Source organism: Onthophagus taurus, chromosome 2 (assembly GCF_036711975.1).
Source record: "Onthophagus taurus isolate NC chromosome 2, IU_Otau_3.0, whole genome shotgun sequence".
Lineage (NCBI taxonomy): Eukaryota > Metazoa > Arthropoda > Insecta > Coleoptera > Scarabaeidae > Onthophagus > Onthophagus taurus.
Genome location: NC_091967.1, coordinates 15904298 through 15926368, shown reverse-complemented (window position 1 = coordinate 15926368; position 22071 = coordinate 15904298). Strand labels below are relative to the sequence as shown.

Here is a 22071-nt window from a genome sequence, read left to right as displayed (position 1 = left end):
ATTGGTAAATCGGTGGAATGTTACTGAGTTCGCCAAATTTCAAACTTCCCCAACAGTCCCTCTTTACACCGGATTTAATTAAAATTTTCCGATTGTGGTATCCATCCGTTTGATTAACTTTAGCTTAAAGGAGTTGTTGTATAAACAATTTCCAATTTCTGATTCCAATTTTATTCCGAAAACGAATTTATAAACGTAATTTGAAATGAATTATTAATTACTATTTTAAACATAAATTATGAAACTGAATGTTAATTAATAATAATTGGATGTTTTGTTTTTGTTTAATTATAAATCAATTCATACTTAAAGTATAATCATAAATGTTAAATGCAATAAATAAAAGAAATAGCACAAATAAAATAAAATCAGTCGTTATTCAACATATAAATTAGACACGAGATGCAGCTTCATAAATTTCACAAGAAAGAATAGAAAAATGTGGAAGTATAACGTGCGTTCATCACATAAAGCCATGAAATACACCGCCAGTCTGTATTTTTATTGAACCCAAACAGCTGGTGCTTAACAATAAATTCTGTGCTCCATTCCCGTTTCGCAAAACAGCTTAGAAGCTCACAATGCGGCAGCGGAGTCGGCCATAGATTTTACGTTTTTACGGTCAATTGAAATCTTTTAACGTCACCGATGAAATTAGGAATATAGAAACGTTCAAAAGCAAAACATTCAATTAGAATTATTTAAAGAAAAATTAATAACCGTTGAAACGCAAAAGAAAAGTTGATTAAAAGATAACCCAATTTGTTTATAGACGTTTCAATGTCATCATAAGATACATTTCGCTATTGACTTTTGATAATATCTACTTTCGTCATGCGTTTGACCATAAAGGTGTGTAACGACCTTGTAATATCAAATTGAAAAATACTTAATCAAAAAAAAGATTTAATTATTTTTTGTGATTATTTTGTAAAAAAATGTTTTTTTTTTACTGTAACTAAAGTAATTCCGACCACGGCTGATTGACTTCACCATAAATAGAGGGAAAGGTCAGAGAAAAAAGAGCCTCGTCCAAATATTGGATTTTAATTAACTATTCTCGTTCATTTGCAAACTCAACCGCGGTTAGAAGCTAAATACACAACAAAACTAAATTTTATTGTTGTAATGGAAATTGGAATTCCCAGTGTAATGAACACAAACAATTTGTATCCTTGAACATATCTAAACACGGTAAATGTATTGATCGTGTAAAAACTTTGTTTAACCAGAGCTGAATTTAGGATGAAAAATTAATAATTTAGGAAAATTACTTTACTTTGTAAATCGTGTGTTTTATCGTAATGGCAGTGTTCCTGATCCTAAAACCATGCCAAGGGATACATCACTTGGAAGCTCAATTTGACAACAAGAGAGAAATTGACGATAATATCCAGAAAACAGTAAACGCAGCGCTGAACAATGAGGGACAAACGAAAACACTGGAGATTACGGAGGAAGACATTAGCATGAAGATAGACATGCTAAATCCAAGATAAGCGGCTAGAATGGATGGTATTCCAAACAAGGCACCAAGCTGCTTCCCGAAAATGCAACACTGCAATTCACGAAGATAATTAACGGTACAATAAAATGGAACTAGTTCCCAGACTTCCAGAACTCAAAACTAGGAAAGGATGTATCAGGCCCGGGAACAGGAGACCTATCAGTCTCAACTTGACCGGGACAAAAATCTTTTGCAGATCAATATTCGCGGCACTTTATACGCTGAACTGGTACTGCAAATACTAGGCATTAACAAGAAGAGCTCGTAACGTTTAACGAAAAACGAAACGCCGGAATGCAAGCACCCAAGAGGCTAACCATTGCGAAAACGGCAAATAAGCTATACTTCGTGATAAGAGCACAATTGCCGCTTCCAGCAACAACAAAGGTAAGGATAGTAGAAGACAGAAGAATGTGATGAAATTGAAATCAGATATTGAATAGAAAGGGACTGATACTCTTATCAACCTAGAATTGGTCAGTCAGTTCATTTCATTCAGGTTGACATTGTGCCATGGAACACAAAGAACGGAATCTAATATTATGGGCTAACAATTATTTATTAAATAAAGCAATTTGATAAAACCGTTACAAAAATCATCACATAATGCATAGAAGCCAGAAAATATTGCAAACAATATATTATGTGCACTTAATATATTAAGTTGATACGATTACAACAGATATGTATTTGATTTACTTTATCTCAAATGCGATACTAAATTGCTGTATAAACAATATATTGTGATTTTCAGATTACTATAATAATACTAATAAACGTATTTTACCCATTAATTTTATGTAAAAATAAATAACTTCGAAATTAAACGACAATCTTTTAATACCATTACTACCAAGAAAAGAGAAAAAGTATTTGTAATCTTTTCTTAGTGATCCTACCTAATCTTCATTAAAGAATGTCTTTAGGAACGTTGACGGTGCTCGGCAAAAACTAATCCGTATATAAGTTAAGCTACGACGCGGTTAGAGTGTGCTGAAAAAAGTTCCGCAATTTATCGCAATAAAGGTGCGACCTGATTCTGGGACGAAATCTGCTGTGCGCAAACCGCGGCCTAATGGAGGTTCCGTTATGAACTATACGAACATATTGCGTTCCTCTATTATCTGTTAGAACCGCGCACGAGCTCTTAATTCTATATGAATTATGTGAGAAACTTCTGGGATTGCCATAGATACCTACTTTACAAAGAGACTCTTAATCACAAAGTTTAATACCTTACGATTAAAAGGATATCCAAAGGCATAATTGCTTTAATCTTTTTTTCCTGTTTCATTTCTATCGAGATATAAACACTAAAAGTTTTAATAAGTATCAATACAGTTATCGTGAATTAATGACTTATCTGATGAACTTGGGAATTGTAGATAAATAGAACAGAATATTTGCGGAATAACGTATTTATTTATAATTAGATAGTGGTAACCCGATACTAGTAAGGATTTGCAGCCCGTGAATTAATAACGCACATCTCTACCTACGTCCCTTGACAGTAATTGGATGAATTACTTTGTTAGTTTAGTATATCTAACGAAACATGCCGGTACTGCGGTCAGATGAGTTATAGATTATATCGGCGATTATTACATTAACCGGTGTTATGTTACTATCCGATATAGACGGTAAACATAGAACTTGAAAACAATAGAATCATATTGCAAAACGTTTCACGCCTTTATAATTGTAAGAAAATTATCTACAATTATTAAATCAGGATGTTAGAAATATTAAAATAAAAATTCAAAAACTAAAGTGTTGAAGAGTATGAATGTCTGTCTGTTTGAGTCTATGATACGGAATTCAATTATAGAGGTGCTCCAACACAATAAAGTTTTATTATGCTTTTATTAGTCTAGCAAACTAATACAGAAGTAATAAACGATGATCCAATGTACATTTTATATACGTATTCATTTCATTCCTGAGAAAAATTTATCAACTATACATTTTTTGTCATTGTAAACGTTTCATTGGAAATCGTTATCATATCTTACTTCTTTGAAGTGTGTTTCTGCATTTCATGGTGCATAATAAGTAAAAAAGATGTGAACAGCGTTAGAACTCCTACACAAAAATAGGGGATTTTAGTGACCTCATTGGTAAGTCACCAAAAAAATGTGGTATTATAAGTATTAATAGGTGTAATTACATTATCTGGAAAATGCCATCAAAAGAAGTGCACTCTAGTCGTAAAATTGTCGAAATTGCTGCACATCTAGGTGAATGTGTTCAACGAGGGAGCCAGAAGTATATTGCAAATAATGCAAATATTGAAAGTTGAAATAGGGAGAAACGCATTTCGTTGGGGTGAATCTGTGGATACACGACGCATTGGGCTTGTCGAGTGAGAAGTGTACTCAACGTGTAAGTTTAAATGTGTTTTGCTCGAAACAGTGTTTTCAAAATGGCCTTATATATGTACTGATATAGTAATACATATAGCATATAATATATTATAAGAGATGCAGTGTGTAGACAGTAAAATTATGCATGTTTGAATTTAAATCGACAAATATCATTACACGTTTTAAAAAAGTTACAATTAAATCATTCCGTATTGAGCGGAATAGGTCGCAATTTAATGAAGTGCACAGATGCCGGTTTTAACGTATTGTGTACCACATACGAATTGATTGTTGTTAGGAAGCCGTAAAGCCTTACAAAAAGCAGCACGACTGGGTCGAGATTTTTCAGCTTCCCTTTTCTATACTGGCACAGCTCACAAAATTACGTAATTATTTCAAGACTGCAATTTCGTCTAATTAAATTAGCTTCAATGATTTTTCAATCAACTTATTACGTACTTGACCATCTTTTAACTGCACAATTCAATTTGTACAATATCAAAAATTTAATATCATATAACTTTGAAATATAACGTTGAAATTACAAATGTGCTAATTGTTTTGGAAAAAATTAAAAATTTATGTATTATCACTTAATTAAAAATGAGATAGTACCAACTATTTGCTGATGAAAAGATGAGATAGTAATGTAACAGATAACAACTCAAGTGTATACTTACAAATACACATTCCATACTCACAACAACCTATAACACGTGGTAATTGCCTTTGAGTCATCATTGTTATTAAGACATTCTAATAAATTAACTACTTCGGCAATTTTATTTCCAAATAAACTGATATTGATTTCTTTAAAAGAAGTACAATCCAGAAGCTCTCACCAACGACTCTACTAACCTTATAAGGTTTCAAATTTGCCCTTGATTTATCGCTACACTTGACCCTCAACCAAAATGGAAACCAAAAACCTTTTAAATTGACCTTTCTTGGTAACAGTAAGTTTTCGAGTCATTCGATAGTTACACAGTCTCTTCGAATTTCATAGGTTGTAGGCTTGGTTAAGCCAACCCGATACGGTCCAGATGACCCGTGACATTGTGATGAGAATATCCCTATATTTACCGGATCAAAGTGAATAAGGGACATTAATCTTAACTGCGAGAGAACCGATTCACCCTTTCTTTAGGGTAAACAGCGAAATTTCCGAGCTTGGTTGAGTAATGGAAATGTGATTGTGATTTACGTTCCGATATAAATTCACGAAATGGGACAGTTTGAGTTGCGACAACTGGTCAAGTTTATTCGTCGACATTAAAATTATCGACAAAACAATAACGTTCCAATAAAATATGATGATTTAAAATTTCTTGTTTTAAATTATAAATAAGTTCTATTATTCATAAAATAAATATTTATATCTTAACCACACCTACATTTTTCGATTATTTCTTCATGCATCATATAATTTTCCTTAAACAATAACAATGACTTTATTGCATTTTATTAAAAAAATATTTTTAATAAATTTCATATTCATTCAGTTTTTAATTACTTAAGCGGAACCTCGAGGTATAATCTGTATTTTGGTGAAGAACCCCTGTCTGCCTACATAATAAAGCCGCTGACGAAGGTTTGGAAATAACGTTTTAGTTGAAATTGGGGCGAAACATCGCCGTAACGATAAACTTTGGTATGCAAGGGGTAACAAGTTTTTAATATTACAGTGGACGAAGCAATATCACCGGTTGACCGATCTACTTCAGAAAACAAGAAAATAGGAAAGAACAACAGACATACGAGGGGAATACGAACGTTTATTTTTGTTTAGGGTTTGAGGGCTGGGTTCAGTTTGGACGTGCTTCCGTAAATTATTTCCTTTTTGGGTATTTCGATCGACAATCTTTTTGGTGATGAATAAATAATGTTTTATAACTTTTACTAATTTAAACTGTAACGTAATTCACCGTTAGATTGGTGTATATTTTTCATTGAACTAAAACTAGACTAATATTAGATCTAGAACTAGAAAGTTTCGGGTTTAGCCGTGTATCTTCTGACGCATGGCTAAACCCGAATGTTTCTAGTTCTACGTTTAGTGTTATTAAACGCTAGGTTGTTGCATTCAAACAGTTTAAAGTATAAATTAAAAGTTTTTTGCATTTGCGTTTTTTTAATCTTATCACTATAGATAATATTATATTACTCAAACATATTCTCTCATCCAGTTTCTTACTTCTTTCAATAAACCGATACAAATTGTTAAAAATTAAATTAATAAAATTAGTAATAATTACTTGATTTTATTCGCTTTCGTTAAAAATTGTGGTAGATAAAACATGGAAATGGCTCTGATGAAACAGATATTTGAAGTGATATCTACCGCAAACATACGTAACAAACAGATATGAATGTTTAAAATAGTGTTAAAATAATATATTCATTACAAACATTACTAAAAGAAACTACACAAAAGATGTTTTGAAAAATACCATGTTTACCATCCATGTTATAAAATTCAGTTGAGTTTGAATTTTACCCTGTTCGTTATAAAAGTGTCAATGCGAAACCATTATTGTCGCATAATAGTTACACTTTACCCCATAAAATGTAAAGAGCAGCGTCAAAGGCTTAAAGTAAATGCAATATCGGCGGCGGGGTATTGTTTAATATTCATAGCAGGTTAGTGTACGTTGAATACACAACGGACACGAATAATAATTACATTCAAAATTAAACGACAACAAAACATACGGTTTGTAATAATTTATCGTAAAAATTGTATTTGCCATAAAATTAAAATAATACTACATATAATAAATTGTGAAAATTATAAACCATAACACAACCGAAAAAGAAATAAATATTTTCATTAATTAAACAATTATTATTGTTGAATTACTATTATTAATTTAAAGTACGTTGAACTCTAACCACATTTAGTAATGTGTTTGTAAATGATTGTAAAAGACATATTAATTATAAACTGGCCTAAAATTGCGAACTAACGACTCGTGAAAAAACTCTTGTTATAACGTCATTTCAAATTAGTGACATTTTCGATGCATAGATATGGAAATTAATGCAACGGTAACCTGTTTCGTGTACACGCAAACCCTAAACTGACCTAAATGTTGATGTACGTGGTGTGTGATTGATTTGGCAGGTAAACAGATCAATAGCACAAAAAGTTGTGTTATAAAAAAAGCAATTTCTGCATCATTAAAACAATCTAAACTTACAAAAGCGAAAAATTGCTTTATTTCTAACAACGTTTTATCAATTATTTTCATATTGATTTATGATAAAATCGGAATGATCCTGGCATTTAGATTCTCGCACATCACGAAGAGCAATCTTCAATGACACTATCTTGGCATTTTATTAATTTCTTTATTTGCTTGAAAAATCATAAATGTCAATATTTCTACTAGTCTATAATCTGTCGAAGTTGATGTATCGATTTTCTCAAATTGTATTTCAGGACGCTAACACATTTATGTCCGGTAACTACTTATTGACTCAATTACTGTATATGCAAATTACCTTGTAACTTAGGAACAAATTCAATAACAACTGAATGAACAAATGAAATTACGATTAAATCTTCTTTCTGATATAAAGCCGTTAATGCAATTTATCCATAATTAGCTTTAATAACTTATCTAAAATTATTATGTTCGCCATGTTAACCAAACTCAACCCATTCAATCCCAGTTAAAGTCTATGTTAACCATACTTTATTGTAATAAAATAATGTATAAACAATAGTTGGCGAAAATATTTATTGGTAATAATATTTCCGATCGCATTATTTTCATAAGTCAAATAATTTACATACATTTTTTGGTTTAATCCAAACACTTTGATATTATCCGGTAAAACGTTATAATATTTGACAACAAAGTAATTGGTCCCGTCTCTTGTCCTTGCCGTCCGAGAATAGTTGATAGTTAACATTTCACCTGCCCTAGTTATAGTGTGAATTAAGTGTTCTAAATTCAGAGTATGTATAGGCAATCTTCATATTTTATATTTAATGAATTTAGCTCTGCAATAGATTTGGTGTCTTAAGGTACCCATCACATTCTCTGAATCTCAAACATTCGAATTCGAAGGCTGAGTGGTCTTAACGAAGCAATGCGTAACACAATTAAACATAGTAAACGTTCATCAAAATTATAAACATTTACTCTGATAGGTTGCAAGTACCGAGTACAGTGGTATTCAGTTTTTTTTATATATAAGAAAGACCACCAGATAGTCAGAGCTCGTGTTTCAGCTTCATTCTAAGTTTATTGGTTTGAAGCCATTGAAAGATTTCAGCTTTATTCGCAGAAACCTAGCTTGTTATTTCGATATTCCTATTGTGTTTTGCAAATATACGACGAATCGAAAAAATTTCAAACATCACGTCACCAAAAGAACTTAGAGTGGAAGTCCTTAAACAGATTGTTTTATTAAATATACCTATAGACAGCAGTTAATAATAATTTAAATCACAGAAAAAGTATTTTTGTCTGCTCAACTATATGACTCTTTTACTAAATACATTTACAGAATCCTTTACTAAATTGAAAAAATCGATCCACATCACATTAACATCAAACCATGGAAGTATCAAACCAATTAGTATGCGTCAAATTTGAATAGGGAAATCAAAAACAGGGACAGTTATGTTCATATTCATCACAGAAATCAAGTGCCACCTATTAATGGTAAAATTTCTAGAAGTACACTCACCAAAAAACTAATTACACTAGTAGCTGTATGTTAGGAACGTAACTAAAGAACTTCAAGCAAATTCAGAAACTTACAAAGCTAATTTTCTGGCTGTATGTATTTCAGAACGCTGAACTCTTCAAAACACATTTTATCATGCAAGATATACATATATATAATTGTTTCTAGCAGATTCGAGTTTTACAGCGTAAAGCAATATGAGTCAAATTACACTCAAGGGAGATAGCTAAATGATCTAAAAGGAACGAGCTGTACTCGAAAATAAGTTAGCATCTAAGTTAGTAAATATACTGTTAAGCAAGAATTCTCTCAAGTGCAGTTATAAAGACAATTTTGTAAACCGTAAGATTCGCAGAGGTTGCGTAGCAAACAATCTTTTAGGCTATATAACTTGAATCTCACACAAAAGCTTCCGGTAATCAGATGGTAATCAGAATGGGTTAAGCGTTAAGGAGTAGGTACGCTTAATTCCAATTTCGCCACGTTTCACAGATCAAAGATAATAGGACTCATAAGAATAATCAGAAATATTAAGTTTCAAAATCCTTCAACCAACATATAATGCGCAGAAACTGCTGTTAATTAAATATGATTCTATTTATCTAGCAATTTATCTATTATATAGCCTATCAGGTGCAAATTGGTAATCAGATTCACTGTAGATATCTGTAGGCGATGTTATCTTTAAATGCAGAAATTTCTACCAAGAAATTAGGGCCCAAGTCAAGAAAGGCTCTAGAATGAATATCTGGACATCTAACAAACAAGGAGATATCCAAGAAGAGCAAACTGCGCATTTACAAAACGGCAGTGAGATCGCTACTAACTTGATGAAACTAGGGCGAGTACGTCAAAAACCAAGAGCATGCTAAGAGCCACCAAAATGAGAACGCTTAGGACGCTTAAAGGAGTAACCCAGAGAGATCAGATAAGAAGCTCAGCAATACGGGAGGAACTGAGAGTCCCTCACGAGGTACGATTTGTGCGAGCGAAGCGCAGATGTTGGAGAGACCACGTGGACAGGATGGACGAAGAGTGTTGGGCGAAATGAGCCAAGAGTGAGAGATTTTTGAACAGACCTGTCGGACGACCATCAAAAAGATGGCCCGAATGGTGTATTTCAGCATCCCAAGAGGTCTGATACAGCAGAAAACAAGACATAGTGTTAAATAAAGGGGAAAAAGAAGAGAATTTAAAAGACGATATGAACACCGCGTGAAAAACGCATAACAATCAATCTTCCACTTAGTGTAATTTCAGACTTTTTCTGGCAACTTTTAGGTTGGCCAGTGTAAATCCGAATATTTTCTTATTGCCCAGAATCTGTAGGATAATTCCAAACATTTTAGTTTGTGAAGTATAAATAATTTCACTTTTTCTTTAAATCTGAACTTGAAATTTCGATACCGTGATTTCAGGCCGCACTACAATTACCGCACTTTTGCAACAATTGGAAATTAGTCAGTACCAGGGTCAATCCAGGCATTTAAAAATTTTAAGTTTGTAGTCAGAACAATCAGATTTCATCTAGGAACAAAAAAATTAATGTACTTTTTTATTTTAATTGTACATTGGCACTTTTTTTTGCAATTTAATGTTTGATTAGTGCAATTCCAAACATCTTTCAGTTTATAATTTGGCAGTATAATAAAATAAATAAAACTTTAGAAGCAAATGTAGTAATCACTTGATCAGAACAAGTGTTTTAAGCAAGTATTTCGTAGAACATCTGAAAGTAGCACCCTGATCAGCAATATTTCGCGGAACGATGGTTGACCACTACAGATTTAGATAAACGAATAAAAAATACACCAAATTTTTTTCTGAGAATACTCAAAATTGCACATTGCGAATATAGTGTCGGCTCTTATTAATGGCTATGAGACAATACGAAACATACTACCATGGTTGGCAATAAAATGGTAGAATAGCTAGCATCTATAGACAAGATTAAAGCGTTTGCAGAACCAGGCCCAGCAATTAACATCTTATTTATTTCCACAAGAGATCTAAGATCTGCACTAGGCTACATCTTAACCATTGTTTGGATTTTTGTACAGCACGCTACTTCTGATAAAGTTATTCGTTAGAGTATAATAGATCTTATTCTTCCATGTATTGGACCGTTTTTACCTATTGTGTTTTAGACTTTGAGGTCTTTCCTACTTTTAGAGTAATACAATTCATCGGCAACTTTGATGATCTACCTTTATTCAATACTTTTTAGTCGTCAATATCAGATATACCATTCAAATTTTTTCGTACCCAAAAAATTATCCTTACTTTCAATTTGCTCGTTTACAGGCCCAGAATTTTGTGGGTGTGAACACTCTACACTTATATTTTATGTATTCTTCAATTACTTTTGGGCACATTTATTTTCCTTTGTCTTTCAAAGCTAAATTTCTTCCAAGGGGTAAACTAGAAATGTGACACCATGATTGACTAGCTGCCCTAGCTGGGCGTTGCTATTCCCTTTACGTTTATTTACATAGTATCTTAGATGAAAGCCTATTTACTGCCAAAATCAAATTTTGATAGACAAACATCAAGATTTCAAAATATATTATGCGAAAAAGCTTTCCCTTTTTATATGTATTTAAATATAAACGAAAATAAAATTTAAATAATTAAAAAAATATTTATTTATTTTTTAAGGAAATGTCAACAAATAACACTAAATAAATAAATATTCATAGGTAGTAAAAATGAAAGTTAAACCGCTCCTAAATTAAAAGCGAATAAGATAAAATAAACTAAAAGAATCGATCTTGTACGATCATAAAATTTTGAAAACATAACCTCAAACAATAACCTAATAAAAAAACACCTTCATGACCAACTAGCATTTGTTTTTTATACATAGCAATCATTTGTTTTATAAAACGTCATGAATTGTTTTAATGGGTTATGTTTTTTAACAAGAAAGATAATTTCTTTCGTTTTCTTTAAGAAATTATTGAAAATAAACGATTCTACTCACACGACCATTCCGTAAGCGCCTTCGCCGATGTACGCCAAGTTGGTGTAACGCGGGCCCACTTCGAAAGCTTGTCCTCGGACGATTTCTACCTTTGAATTAACACTTGAAGCACCTGTAGCCTCTGCCATTTTTTATATATATCAAAGAGTTTGCGAGTGAACCTCTCCAATTGACACTCTCGCGCAAACTGACCCAAGTTTCTGATACTCGATACTCGCCGACTCGTCTACGCAGTCCTATCAACTTTACAGTTACGTTTAGATTTTTGGTAGGTGTTTTAAAACGTCGAGATAAAAGTGTTGCTTTAACTGGATATAATGTGAAAGTTTTTATAGATTATTGAAACGTGTTTATAAAAATATAAAGGGAAATTGAATAAATTTAATCTAGGATGTTCATTACGTCATAACACACTTAAATTGAATCGCCGATAGATGGCGCTGCAAATATATTAAAGTTTAATTAAAGGAATTAAATTCTTTTTATATTTTCATTTTAATTTGAATTATGAAATAAAAAACTTATATTTATCGGCAAAACCATAAAGTTGATTTTAATAAAAAAGAATACGTATTAAAATTATACTCAACATTTTTAGTTAACAAATTCGTTAATAGATGGCTGTCAAAATCTTGTGTTTTGTGAAATGTCATTTTCCTCGTTTCTTAATAAATAAATTGAAATTTTTTTGAGTTAAATCTTTAAATACAATTGTTATATAGAAAATGAATGCGCCACCAACATTCGAATCGTTTCTGTTGTACGATGGTGAAAAGAAGTGAGTATAAACAAAGTTAACAAGGGAGGCATATAAACATAACCTAACTTTTTTGTAGAATCATTCGAGAACAAGATACTAAAGTACCAAATGCAGCTATATTTACAATAAATAAAGAGGATCATACTTTAGGAAATGTGATTAGGAAGTAAGTTAATTTCATTGGAGAAATTGGTTTGATTAAAATTTATATAATTTTTAGTCAATTACTTAAAGATCCAAATGTGTTGTTTGCTGGATATAAAGTACCACATCCTTTGGAGCACAAATTTGTTATTAGAATTCAAACAACAAACGATTATTCTCCGCAAGAAGCTTTAATGAATGCAATAACGGATTTAATATCTGAGTTGTCTCTTTTTGAAGAACGATTTAAAGTGGGTTTTAATAAACAAAGTACAAACATATTTTTTTAACCAATTTTGTTTTAATTTTAGGAAGCAATTAAAGAGAGGAGGGAAGGTTTAGATTAAAAAGATTAAGATCTAAAATAAGTTTAATTTTATTTTACAATGTAAGTTTAAATTAGGGAAAAAAATTAAATAATTTTGATGATTGTATAAGAGTTTTAATGAATAAATAAAAATGAGCAAGAATTACTGGGGTTGTTATTTGTTATAAACTGGTATCAAGTTGGATTCATACAATTAATCAACAATACAATTACAATAACAATTTAATTACTTTAAAATTCATCTAATTCATCATGAACTTAGCTAATAAATAAGCTAATAAAATCTTTTTTCTTTAATATTATAATAAGGCTATAGTTTTTCTGATTTAATTTTATTATTCGCTGTTTTTGATCTACTTTGGTTTAGAAGGTCTGGTCATCTTGGCAATTTTCTGTGGCATGCCCAAACTCTAAAATAAAAAAATAATACCACATTATTTATATAATATATCTTATTTGAATAAATTTTAGGATCCCAAGATTATTTCCTCAGCAATGGAGTTAAATAAAGACAGTTTCTTCTTTAGTTTATTTTGATATAAACAATTTATTACCTTCACAAATATCACAATATGGTCTCTGGGGTGGTTTTTCCTTTTTAGGCCCTTCTCTTGGAGGTGGATCATCATTCGCTTGTTGCGGACAGTCTTCTGTTTCATGTAAATCAAATTCTTCGCATATGTCGCAGTACATTCGTGGTGCTGGCATATGTCGATCTAAGTTAAGTCTAAGCAAAAAAAAAAGATTAGGATTGTCCTGAACAATGAGCACATTAACAGGTAAAATTAGAAGTTTTTTTATTTATTTCTTAAATGTTTAAATTATAGATTAAAATAATCACGTTATGTAATTATGATTAAATAATTTAATGATGATTTAAAACGTGATTGCATTATTAACTAAAGAACATGCACTGCATATGTTTTATAATTAAAACCTTGTAGATATGACTCATATGACTAATAATTGATAAGTTTCCAAGAATGTAGATAAAGTCGATATGAATTAAAACGTTCCGTTTTGCAACAGGTAGTTAGTGTTCTATTCGATTTAAATAAGACAAATTGTGTCTAGAAATATTAAGGAATGGTTAAAAATAGTGTTTTTAGAAATGTCTAGTTCTTCAAAATTAATCGTTAGAGGTAAGAACTAAGTCAATTCATTATTAATACCTTATTTTTTTAATTGAAAGTGTTAGATGTTTATAAAAATATGAGGAAGATTATGTGGTTTTTAGAAAACATGAACTTAAAAGGGGATTTGATTCAGTTCGATATGAAAGGTAATTTTTTTATTTCATTGTTAAGTATTAACTCGCTAGTTCGAATATAGTATGTAATACTAAATATATCATTTGAATATCTGATCTCTTCTTTTTATAAAACCGAGTTGAGTTGAGAAATAACCTAGTCCTGTTGTCATTAAATATGTTTTTCTGTTCATGTTCCTTTAGAATTTTAAGTTTTCCATGTACTCAATGGACTTCAATCATCAACTTTCTCTCCATCTAATTGTAAGCATATTTTCCCTATATATTAGCAAACTTTTGACTATTACATGGATCAAGATCACATTTTTGCTTCCTCGCCTGCACGAAGTATAGAAAGAGAGAAATTCGACCTCGAGATATTTATGGGTTATTAGTGTTATTGAATTTGGAGCATAACATTTTTTCATTTAATACGAAAACGGTGGTTTTTATCAATATTCTCTAAGAGTGATAAAAGTTTCTAAACTAAATTTACTATTAGAAACTGCAAAAATAAATGTAGGGTTATGATAGAATAAAAAAGTTCTGAGCAAACACACTTTAGGAACAACCTATATACCATTGTTACTATCGTCTAATCGTCATCATTTTCACTCTATACTCTGTTTTTAAACCAGGAGGAGTATTTTAAATTTGTCACCAGATTGACCTTGCACGTGATTGGTTGAATGCAAGGAAGTTCACACACAGGCAATTTTGAATTTGAAGGTTAGGTAATTGATAATTCGACAGTTTCGTGTCATTACTGTATATTTTGTGTTCTTAAACCCTTTTTTATTATATTTTGAAATAAATACACTCATACCTTCAATGTTAATTTGTATGTATAGTGTTGACGATAACAAACGAAAATAAATACAATAATAAGTAAATAAATAAATAATAATTATTAATTTAAATTTACCGCCAAAATATCTAGTGATATTTTCTGGTGATTTTTTCCAGTGTAAATCTGACTTTCGCGTTTACTCCTCCTGGTTTAAAAACAGAGTATAGTTCTAGTGCAAGTGTTAGTTCTAGTTTTAATTGTTATTCAGCGCTAAGTTGTATATTTTTAAGTTCCGGGTTTAGCCCTGTGTCTTCAGACGCTGAATGTTAGGTAAGGTTAGTTTTGTTTACAAACATTAATTATACCATGAAGTATTCTTTGGCAATTAGTAATGGCAATTAGTAATGGCAATTATAGCGTGAAGTTTTCTTTTGTAATGTCAATTATAGCGTGAAGGAATGTTCGGTAAGGTTAGTTTTGTTTACAAACATTAATTATACCATGAAGTATTCTTTGGCAATTTGTAATGGCAATTATAGCGTGAAGTTTTCTTTTGTAATGTCAATTATAGCGTGAAGGAATGTGAAGTAAGGTTAGTTTTGTTTACAAACATTAATTATACCATGAAGTTTTCTTTGGCAATTAGTAATGGCAATTATAGCGTGAAGTTTTCTTTTGTAATGTCAATTATAGCGTGAAGGAATGTGAGGTAAGGTTAGTTTTGTTTACATACATTAATTATACCATGAAGTTTTCTTTGGCAATTAGTAATGGCAATTATAGCGTGAAGTTTTCTTTTGTAATGTCAATTATAGCGTGAAGGAATGTTAGGTAAGGTTAGTTTTGTTTACAAACATTAATTATACCTTGAAGTTTTCTTTGGCAATTATACTATGTTTTTAAACCAGGAGGAGTATTTTAACTTTGTCACCAGATTGACCTTGCACGTGATTGGTTGAATGCGAGGAAGGTTCACACACAGGCAATTTTGAATTTTGATTTTGAATTTGAAGGTTAGGTTATTGACAATTCGACAGTTTCGTGTCATTATTGTAAATTTTGTGTTCTTAAACCCTTCTTTATTATATTTTGAAATAAATACACTCATAACTTCAATGTTAATTTGTACGTTTAGTGTTGACGATAAAAAACGAAAATAAATACAATAATAAGTAAATAAATAAATAATAATAATTACTAATTTAAATTTACCGCCAAAATAACTAGTGATATTTTCTGGTGATTTTTCCTAGTGTAAATCTGATTTTCGCGTTTACTCCTCCTGGTTTAAAGACAGAGTATAGTATATGTGGTTAAATTTGTTCCCTGAGTCACTGACACACCCTGTATAATTTATCTACAGTGTGGGCCAAAAAGGCAGCAACACCCGTTTTATTTCTGTTCCATTGCATCTACATTTCTGAAATTTAGTTTATGTGAGAGGTTCATACCGACCTTTCGGTCTAAAGAACGAAGATGGTCACTCAAGATGTCACTCGAGAGTCACTCAAGATGATAACCACTTCCGGTCCCCCGGAAGTAGACCACAACTTCGTTATTTTAAATGGAATGATATAGTTTTTATTGCACCTTTAAATTATATGCAAGAAAATAAGTTGACTTTGATAAAAGTTATTGGTACCTAGCGCTTTTCGTTTTCGAGTTATTTTGATTTTAAATTTTTCCTGGCAATTTTCACCATATCTCAGCAAACGTTCATTCTAAAAAGCTCTAAATTGGCACGATTACTCTTCAAATGCTGTCAAATAGATCGGCATTTGCTGTATCACAGTATCTTGTACAGAATGGTCAAAAAGTGAATTACCTTTTTTCAATGGCAAGAAAGTGAAAATTTAGCTAATATTAAGGTATTATTTCACAAAATTCATTTAATTTCTCTATCTATACTTACAGTCCTAATTCTTGTGCAGCAGCAGGACTATAACCCATTTCTAAAATTTCAATTCTAGCTTTTTGCTCTTCATTTTTCTTCTGCATATCAACAATAATCGAATTTAAGAAAGCAACTTGACTCTCAGCAAAGATTTTTTCCTCTAATAATTGCTCATTAGCTCCTATTTTAGTGTTATTATTTAACATTGGTATCTTTGTACAGTTATCTATTTTTGGTTTACTTGAAGATTGTTTCAAATTCTACAACAAAAATAAAAAATCAAATTTAATAAAGTTTATATTTTAAAAGACTTACTTCGATTTCTTTTTTAAATGAAGCAATCTCCATATCTTTCCTAGTAACTTTATCTTCAGCCTCAACGTACATGTTTTTATATTTTAATATTTCCTCTTCATTTTCTTTTAACTTCAGAGCTTCTTCACTAACTTCGTTGGTTATTTTAATACCATCGATCATTTTACATAATTTCCCGTAACTTTCTTCATCACATCCAACTTTAACAACATCGTTTAATTTATCTACCATTTCAATTTTTTGTTTTTCAGTTAAATTTATTAATTGTAAAACGGTGGTGTATAAATTACTCGCATTGTTTAAATCGAAAATAATTTTTCCCGACGATTTTACTTCTTCATTTAACTTTGTAATTTCTTCGTTTAATTTATTATTATACAATTGATTTTCTGATAAAATATTATTCACTTCTTGGTTGGATTTTTTTAGATCGTTGTGTTCATTTTGAAGTTTTTGTACAAATTCGTGACTGATATGAAGTTGTGATTTAAGTTGGGCTATTTCGATATCTTTTTCGTTAGAAGTTGTATCTTTGGTGGATATTTGTTGTTTTAAGCTCGATAATTCTTGATTTAAGTTTTCGTATGCTTTTGATTTTGAAGATAATTCCTCAGAAATTTGTTTTAATTGAGATTCTAATTGATTTTTAACAGCATTTTCGTTTTGTTGTTGATTAATCAAAGATTTTTGATACTCACTTTCGTTTTCTAAAGACTTCTTTACCTTTAATTCTAATTCATTAATTATTTTATCTTTATCTTTAATAACTTCTTCTATCCTACTTTCAAGTTGTTTAGTTTTTAATTCCATTTCTTTGTTTATTTTAACATTTTCTTCAAGATTCTTTTCACCAATTTTAAAATTATTTTCAATTTGTTTAATAATCTCGTTTTTCTTATCTAATTCTTCTATTAAAGATTTTGATTTAACCTCAATTTCCTCAATTTTTTTAAGACTTTCTTCAAGATCATTTTCAAGTTTTTTCTTAATTTTTTCATTTTCTTCCGCATTTATTTTAATTAAACTTTCAAAATCGCCCTTTAATTTTTGATTTTCCTCCAGTAATTTTTGTTTTTCTTTATTAAATTCTTGACTTCTCGTTTCAAAATCAATCAATTTTTCAGATATCTCACTTTTTGAAGATTCAAGAATTTTTTGGTAATCTTTTTGCTTTTCATTTAGCTGTAACTCTAAATTTTTAAGTTTTTCTTCGTAACTCGCTTGAATATCTTGAGCCGCTTGTTTTGATAAACGAAGTTCTTTGCTAAAATTTGATTCAAACTCAATCATTTGCATAGTTTTTTTAGATAATTCTGTTTCAAGTTCAGTGTATTGCTTATTCGTCGATGACAATTTATTTTGGGATTCATTCAAATATTCAGAAAGTTCTTTTATTTTCTTTTCAAGTTCTTCTTTAAGTTTTTCTTTAGTTTCAGTTGATTTTTCTTGCGTCTCTTTTAATAACTTTTCTTTTTCTTGGAGATTACTTTGGAGTTGAGTTATTTTAAGATTTAAATCTTCGGTAACTTTCTTATTTTCCCGATTCAATTTTTCTAACTCATTCTTCAAATATTCTTTTTCTAAATGTTCTTTTTGAAGAATTTCTTCGTATTCTCTTAAACCTTTCTCAGATTTTTGCTCCAAATTATCACATTTTAATTGTAATTCGTGTTTAGATCTTTCTAAATCTTGAAATTTTACTGTAAATTCGCTTTTTACTTTATCTAAAGTAGTATCTTTATTACGTAATTCATTAGTTAATTCTTCTAACTTAATACTAAAATCACCTGATGATCCTATTAGATTCTGGATATCTCCTTCTAATTTTAGTTTATTTTGTAATAACTCCGAATTTTTCTCTTCGGCAGTTTTTAATTTACGTTCTAAATCACCTAAATTTAATTGTAACGTTGTAATATTTTCGTTTGATTTCGCAATGTTTAAATTTTCTTCTTCAACTCGTTGCTTTGTCGATTCCAGTTCAATTTGTAACCGTTTTATTTCATCGATTTTCGATGTGAGTTCGTTTTGTAATTGAGAATTATTTGAAGAGAATTTCAGTAATTCACAATTTTTATTTTCAATTTCGTTGGATAATTGCAAAATTTTAGTTTCCGATTCGTTAAGTTTTAATTCGAAATGTTTTTGTGATTCTTCATTAGATGTTTTAGTTTCTTCTTTAAATTGGTTGATTAAATGTTTAAGTTTTTCAATTTCTTCGTTATTATTTTGAATATGTTTGTGTGATTCTTTTAGTTCGTTATCTTTTTGAGCTAATGACAACGCAAATTCTTTTTTGATTTCTTCATTTTCTGTTATTTTCATCGTGATGGTATTTCTTGACTCTTCAAGTTCTTTTCTTAAATTATTTTCGATTTCTTTTAAAGATTCTTTGTATTGATCAAAATCGGTATTTTTTGATTGCAAATTATTTTTAAAACTTTCGATTTGTGACGATAATTTCTTAATTTCATCGTCTTTTTTTATGATAACATCGTGATTTTCTTCAATATCATGAACTTTTGAACTAAGTTCCATTTTTAATTTATTTATTTCCTTCATCATTTTATCTTCGTTATCCTTCAATCCAATCAAATTAGATTCAAAGCTTTTTGATTTTTCATTCAAATTATTCTCGACTTTAATTAATTCTTCTTTTAATTGACTTATTTGGAGATTTTTAGTTTCAATTTCTTTATTACTTTCATCCAATCTCTTTTTAAGCTCATCGAGCTCCTTAACGAAATTATTTCTAGTTGATTCAAATTGTTCTGAAACTTGAGTAATATCATTTTTACATTTTTCTATGACATTATCACGTTCTTTAATTATATTATTAAGATCTGCAATTTCTTTAGACCGCGATTCTTCTATTCCTTTTGCTGCAATTTCGCTAGCTTCTAATAAAAGAATTTTTTTAGCTGCTACTTCCACCTCATATTTTAAAGTTTCATTTTCCATTCCTGTGTGAAGAAGTTTTTCTTCAGTTTCAAATAATCTATTTCCATCTGCTTCATAAGATTCGATGCGTTTTTCATATTGATCTATCATGAGTTCTAATTCTTTTATTTTCGTTTGATTTGTTTCCTCTGACACCTAAACAAATTAAACAATAAAATTTATTTATAGTAAACTTTACAGCCAAACAGTTTCGAAATAATAAGAAGCAATAAGATAAGTAAAAAACCAAAAAAGCACCACTATTTTTAGTAAAAAAACAAATCACACATTAAAAAAATTAAACTTACTATTTTATCTGATATTTTTTGCTGTAAGTAAATGAAAATAAAAATAAGAATGCAATAGAAATCATAAAGTGTAAAGAAATGTTTAAAATGTCTCTAAAAAACCTTTGCAATGTTGAACGCAAAAATAATTCAATTTACTCAAAGTTATCTTTATTGAATAATCTATCATTTTTGAGGTTCAGAGAAATGTACTAAGAAACAACTTTTTGAAAACAACTCTATATAGATGCTGTACATATTTAATGAAACCTATGTGTTCGAAGATTATCATCAATATGAAAATTCTTTTACTAAAATATATAAAATACATGTAAAATTTGAAAATATAAATTTTTTTCTGCTATTTCTGTTCAAGACATGGACAGAAATACTTTTTATTTTTATGTGGCCGAATAGTATGTTATACTCGTCCAAATGATATGCTACATTTAAAAGAACTTGGTGATTTTGAATGCTACCAAAGTGGTGTTGTAAATCAAAATTCTATAATAATTCTGTAAAACATTCAGTAGGTTTTTCTGAGACATTTGCATTATGTAAATAAAATTAAAAATAAATTTTAAAATATTTACCTCAAGTTCTGATTTCGAAATTTCAACTTCTTCATATCGAAATTGTAAATCTTCCACTTTTCGTTTTTCATCATCTAAATTAGCGATGAGTTCAGACTTGTCTTTTTTTAAATCATCAAGAATTCTCAAGTGTTCCAAAAGTTTTTTTGTGGTTTCATCTCGATACTAACAAACAAAAAAATATTTAAAAATTGGAAATTATATTACTTTATTAATATACCATATCATATTCTTGTTTTAAAGAAGTATACTTTTGGTCAATTTCATCAGCTTGACTTGCGGCCCTCGCCAATTCCGCTCTTTCCAAATCCCTCTCTTTGAGAAGTTGTTCAATATGTTGTTGCTTTTCTTTTAATACTTCCTATATTAAGGGAAATTCTTTTACATTTAATGATCAATACTTTGCTACAGTCTGGCAAAAAAACGCGGCGAGAATAATAAAAAATTCTTTTTATTAAACGTTTTTTACGACTTGGCGAACGATTTCGAGTTGTTGCAATTTGAAACTTTTACGATTTTATAATGTAAATACGGAAGGCGGGCGTACAGATTGGAATGTTAATGTTTAAATTAAAAAGGTAAGGTAAGCTGGATGAAAGAAACGTTTCCTAAGAACGTTGAAAGGAGAAGGTTTTTAAGCTATAAATAACTCGATTGAGTTTACTTTTTTCGTTATTTGAAATTTCATTTCAAACGTTTTAAACGTAAGATTTTGTTTTAAAAAATATTATTTACATCATATTTATTTATAACTTTACTAATGATTTAATTTAAGTCGCAATTTCGCAATCTGTTTGTTTAGATGACACTTTAACGACTTTAATGAACGATAAGACTAATTTTGTGCGAAAATTTTAATTAATTTGTAATAAAAGTATACCTACCCTTAATTTATTTCCAAGAATTTTTGAAATATGAGAAATAATATTGTTTTAATTTGGTGCGAAAATGTTTTAAAAACAACACAGAGACTCCATTTAATCCATATATTTATTTACAAAATTCCCCATAAATTCAGTGTCTTGCAAAATATCGTATACACTCGAAAAGATAAATTTAAAACGGAATGAATGGAAGGCTTTCAGCTCTTATTTCAAGGAATAGGAAAGGAATTTGCTTTATTTACATTCCAATCTGACGAAAATAAATAATAACGAAAAGAAACAAGCGAATATTTTATTAAATAATAAAATTGAACATTATTCAATTTATTTTAT

General features: G+C 29.9%; 3 protein-coding genes across 10 annotated transcripts in view; 1 reads left to right on the top strand and 2 right to left on the bottom strand.

Moving 5' to 3' along the window:
• The window catches only part of LOC111426930 (Mitogen-activated protein kinase rl), a 47439-nt gene extending 35541 nt beyond the window's left edge, over nucleotides 1-11898 (bottom strand). The window contains exon 1 of the mRNA XM_023061827.2: nucleotides 11555-11898. Coding sequence (XP_022917595.1) covers nucleotides 11555-11682 — 128 coding nt within the window. The 5' untranslated portion in view covers nucleotides 11683-11898. The remainder of the gene's footprint in view (nucleotides 1-11554) is intronic.
• Nucleotides 11899-12178: 280 nt separating this feature from the next.
• LOC111427003 (DNA-directed RNA polymerase II subunit RPB11) lies at nucleotides 12179-12928 on the top strand. The gene is made up of 4 exons (XM_023061945.2): nucleotides 12179-12332; nucleotides 12391-12480; nucleotides 12535-12709; nucleotides 12770-12928. The coding sequence occupies exons 1-4, from the start codon at nucleotides 12280-12282 to the stop codon at nucleotides 12803-12805; spliced, it is 354 nt and encodes a 117-aa protein (XP_022917713.1). The 5' UTR covers nucleotides 12179-12279; the 3' UTR covers nucleotides 12806-12928.
• The window catches only part of LOC111427000 (Cytoplasmic linker protein 190), a 47849-nt gene continuing 38594 nt past the window's right edge, over nucleotides 12817-22071 (bottom strand). For all 8 annotated transcript variants that reach the window (XM_023061932.2, XM_023061935.2, XM_023061938.2 and 5 more), the window contains 7 exons: nucleotides 21075-21215; nucleotides 20855-21019; nucleotides 20283-20303; nucleotides 17035-20130; nucleotides 16738-16979; nucleotides 13341-13513; nucleotides 12817-13196 (listed from right to left, as the gene is read on the bottom strand). In XM_023061932.2, the coding sequence (XP_022917700.2) occupies nucleotides 13150-13196; nucleotides 13341-13513; nucleotides 16738-16979; nucleotides 17035-20130; nucleotides 20283-20303; nucleotides 20855-21019; nucleotides 21075-21215 (3885 nt within the window). In that variant the 3' untranslated portion in view covers nucleotides 12817-13149. The remainder of the gene's footprint in view (nucleotides 13197-13340; nucleotides 13514-16737; nucleotides 16980-17034; nucleotides 20131-20282; nucleotides 20304-20854; nucleotides 21020-21074; nucleotides 21216-22071) is intronic.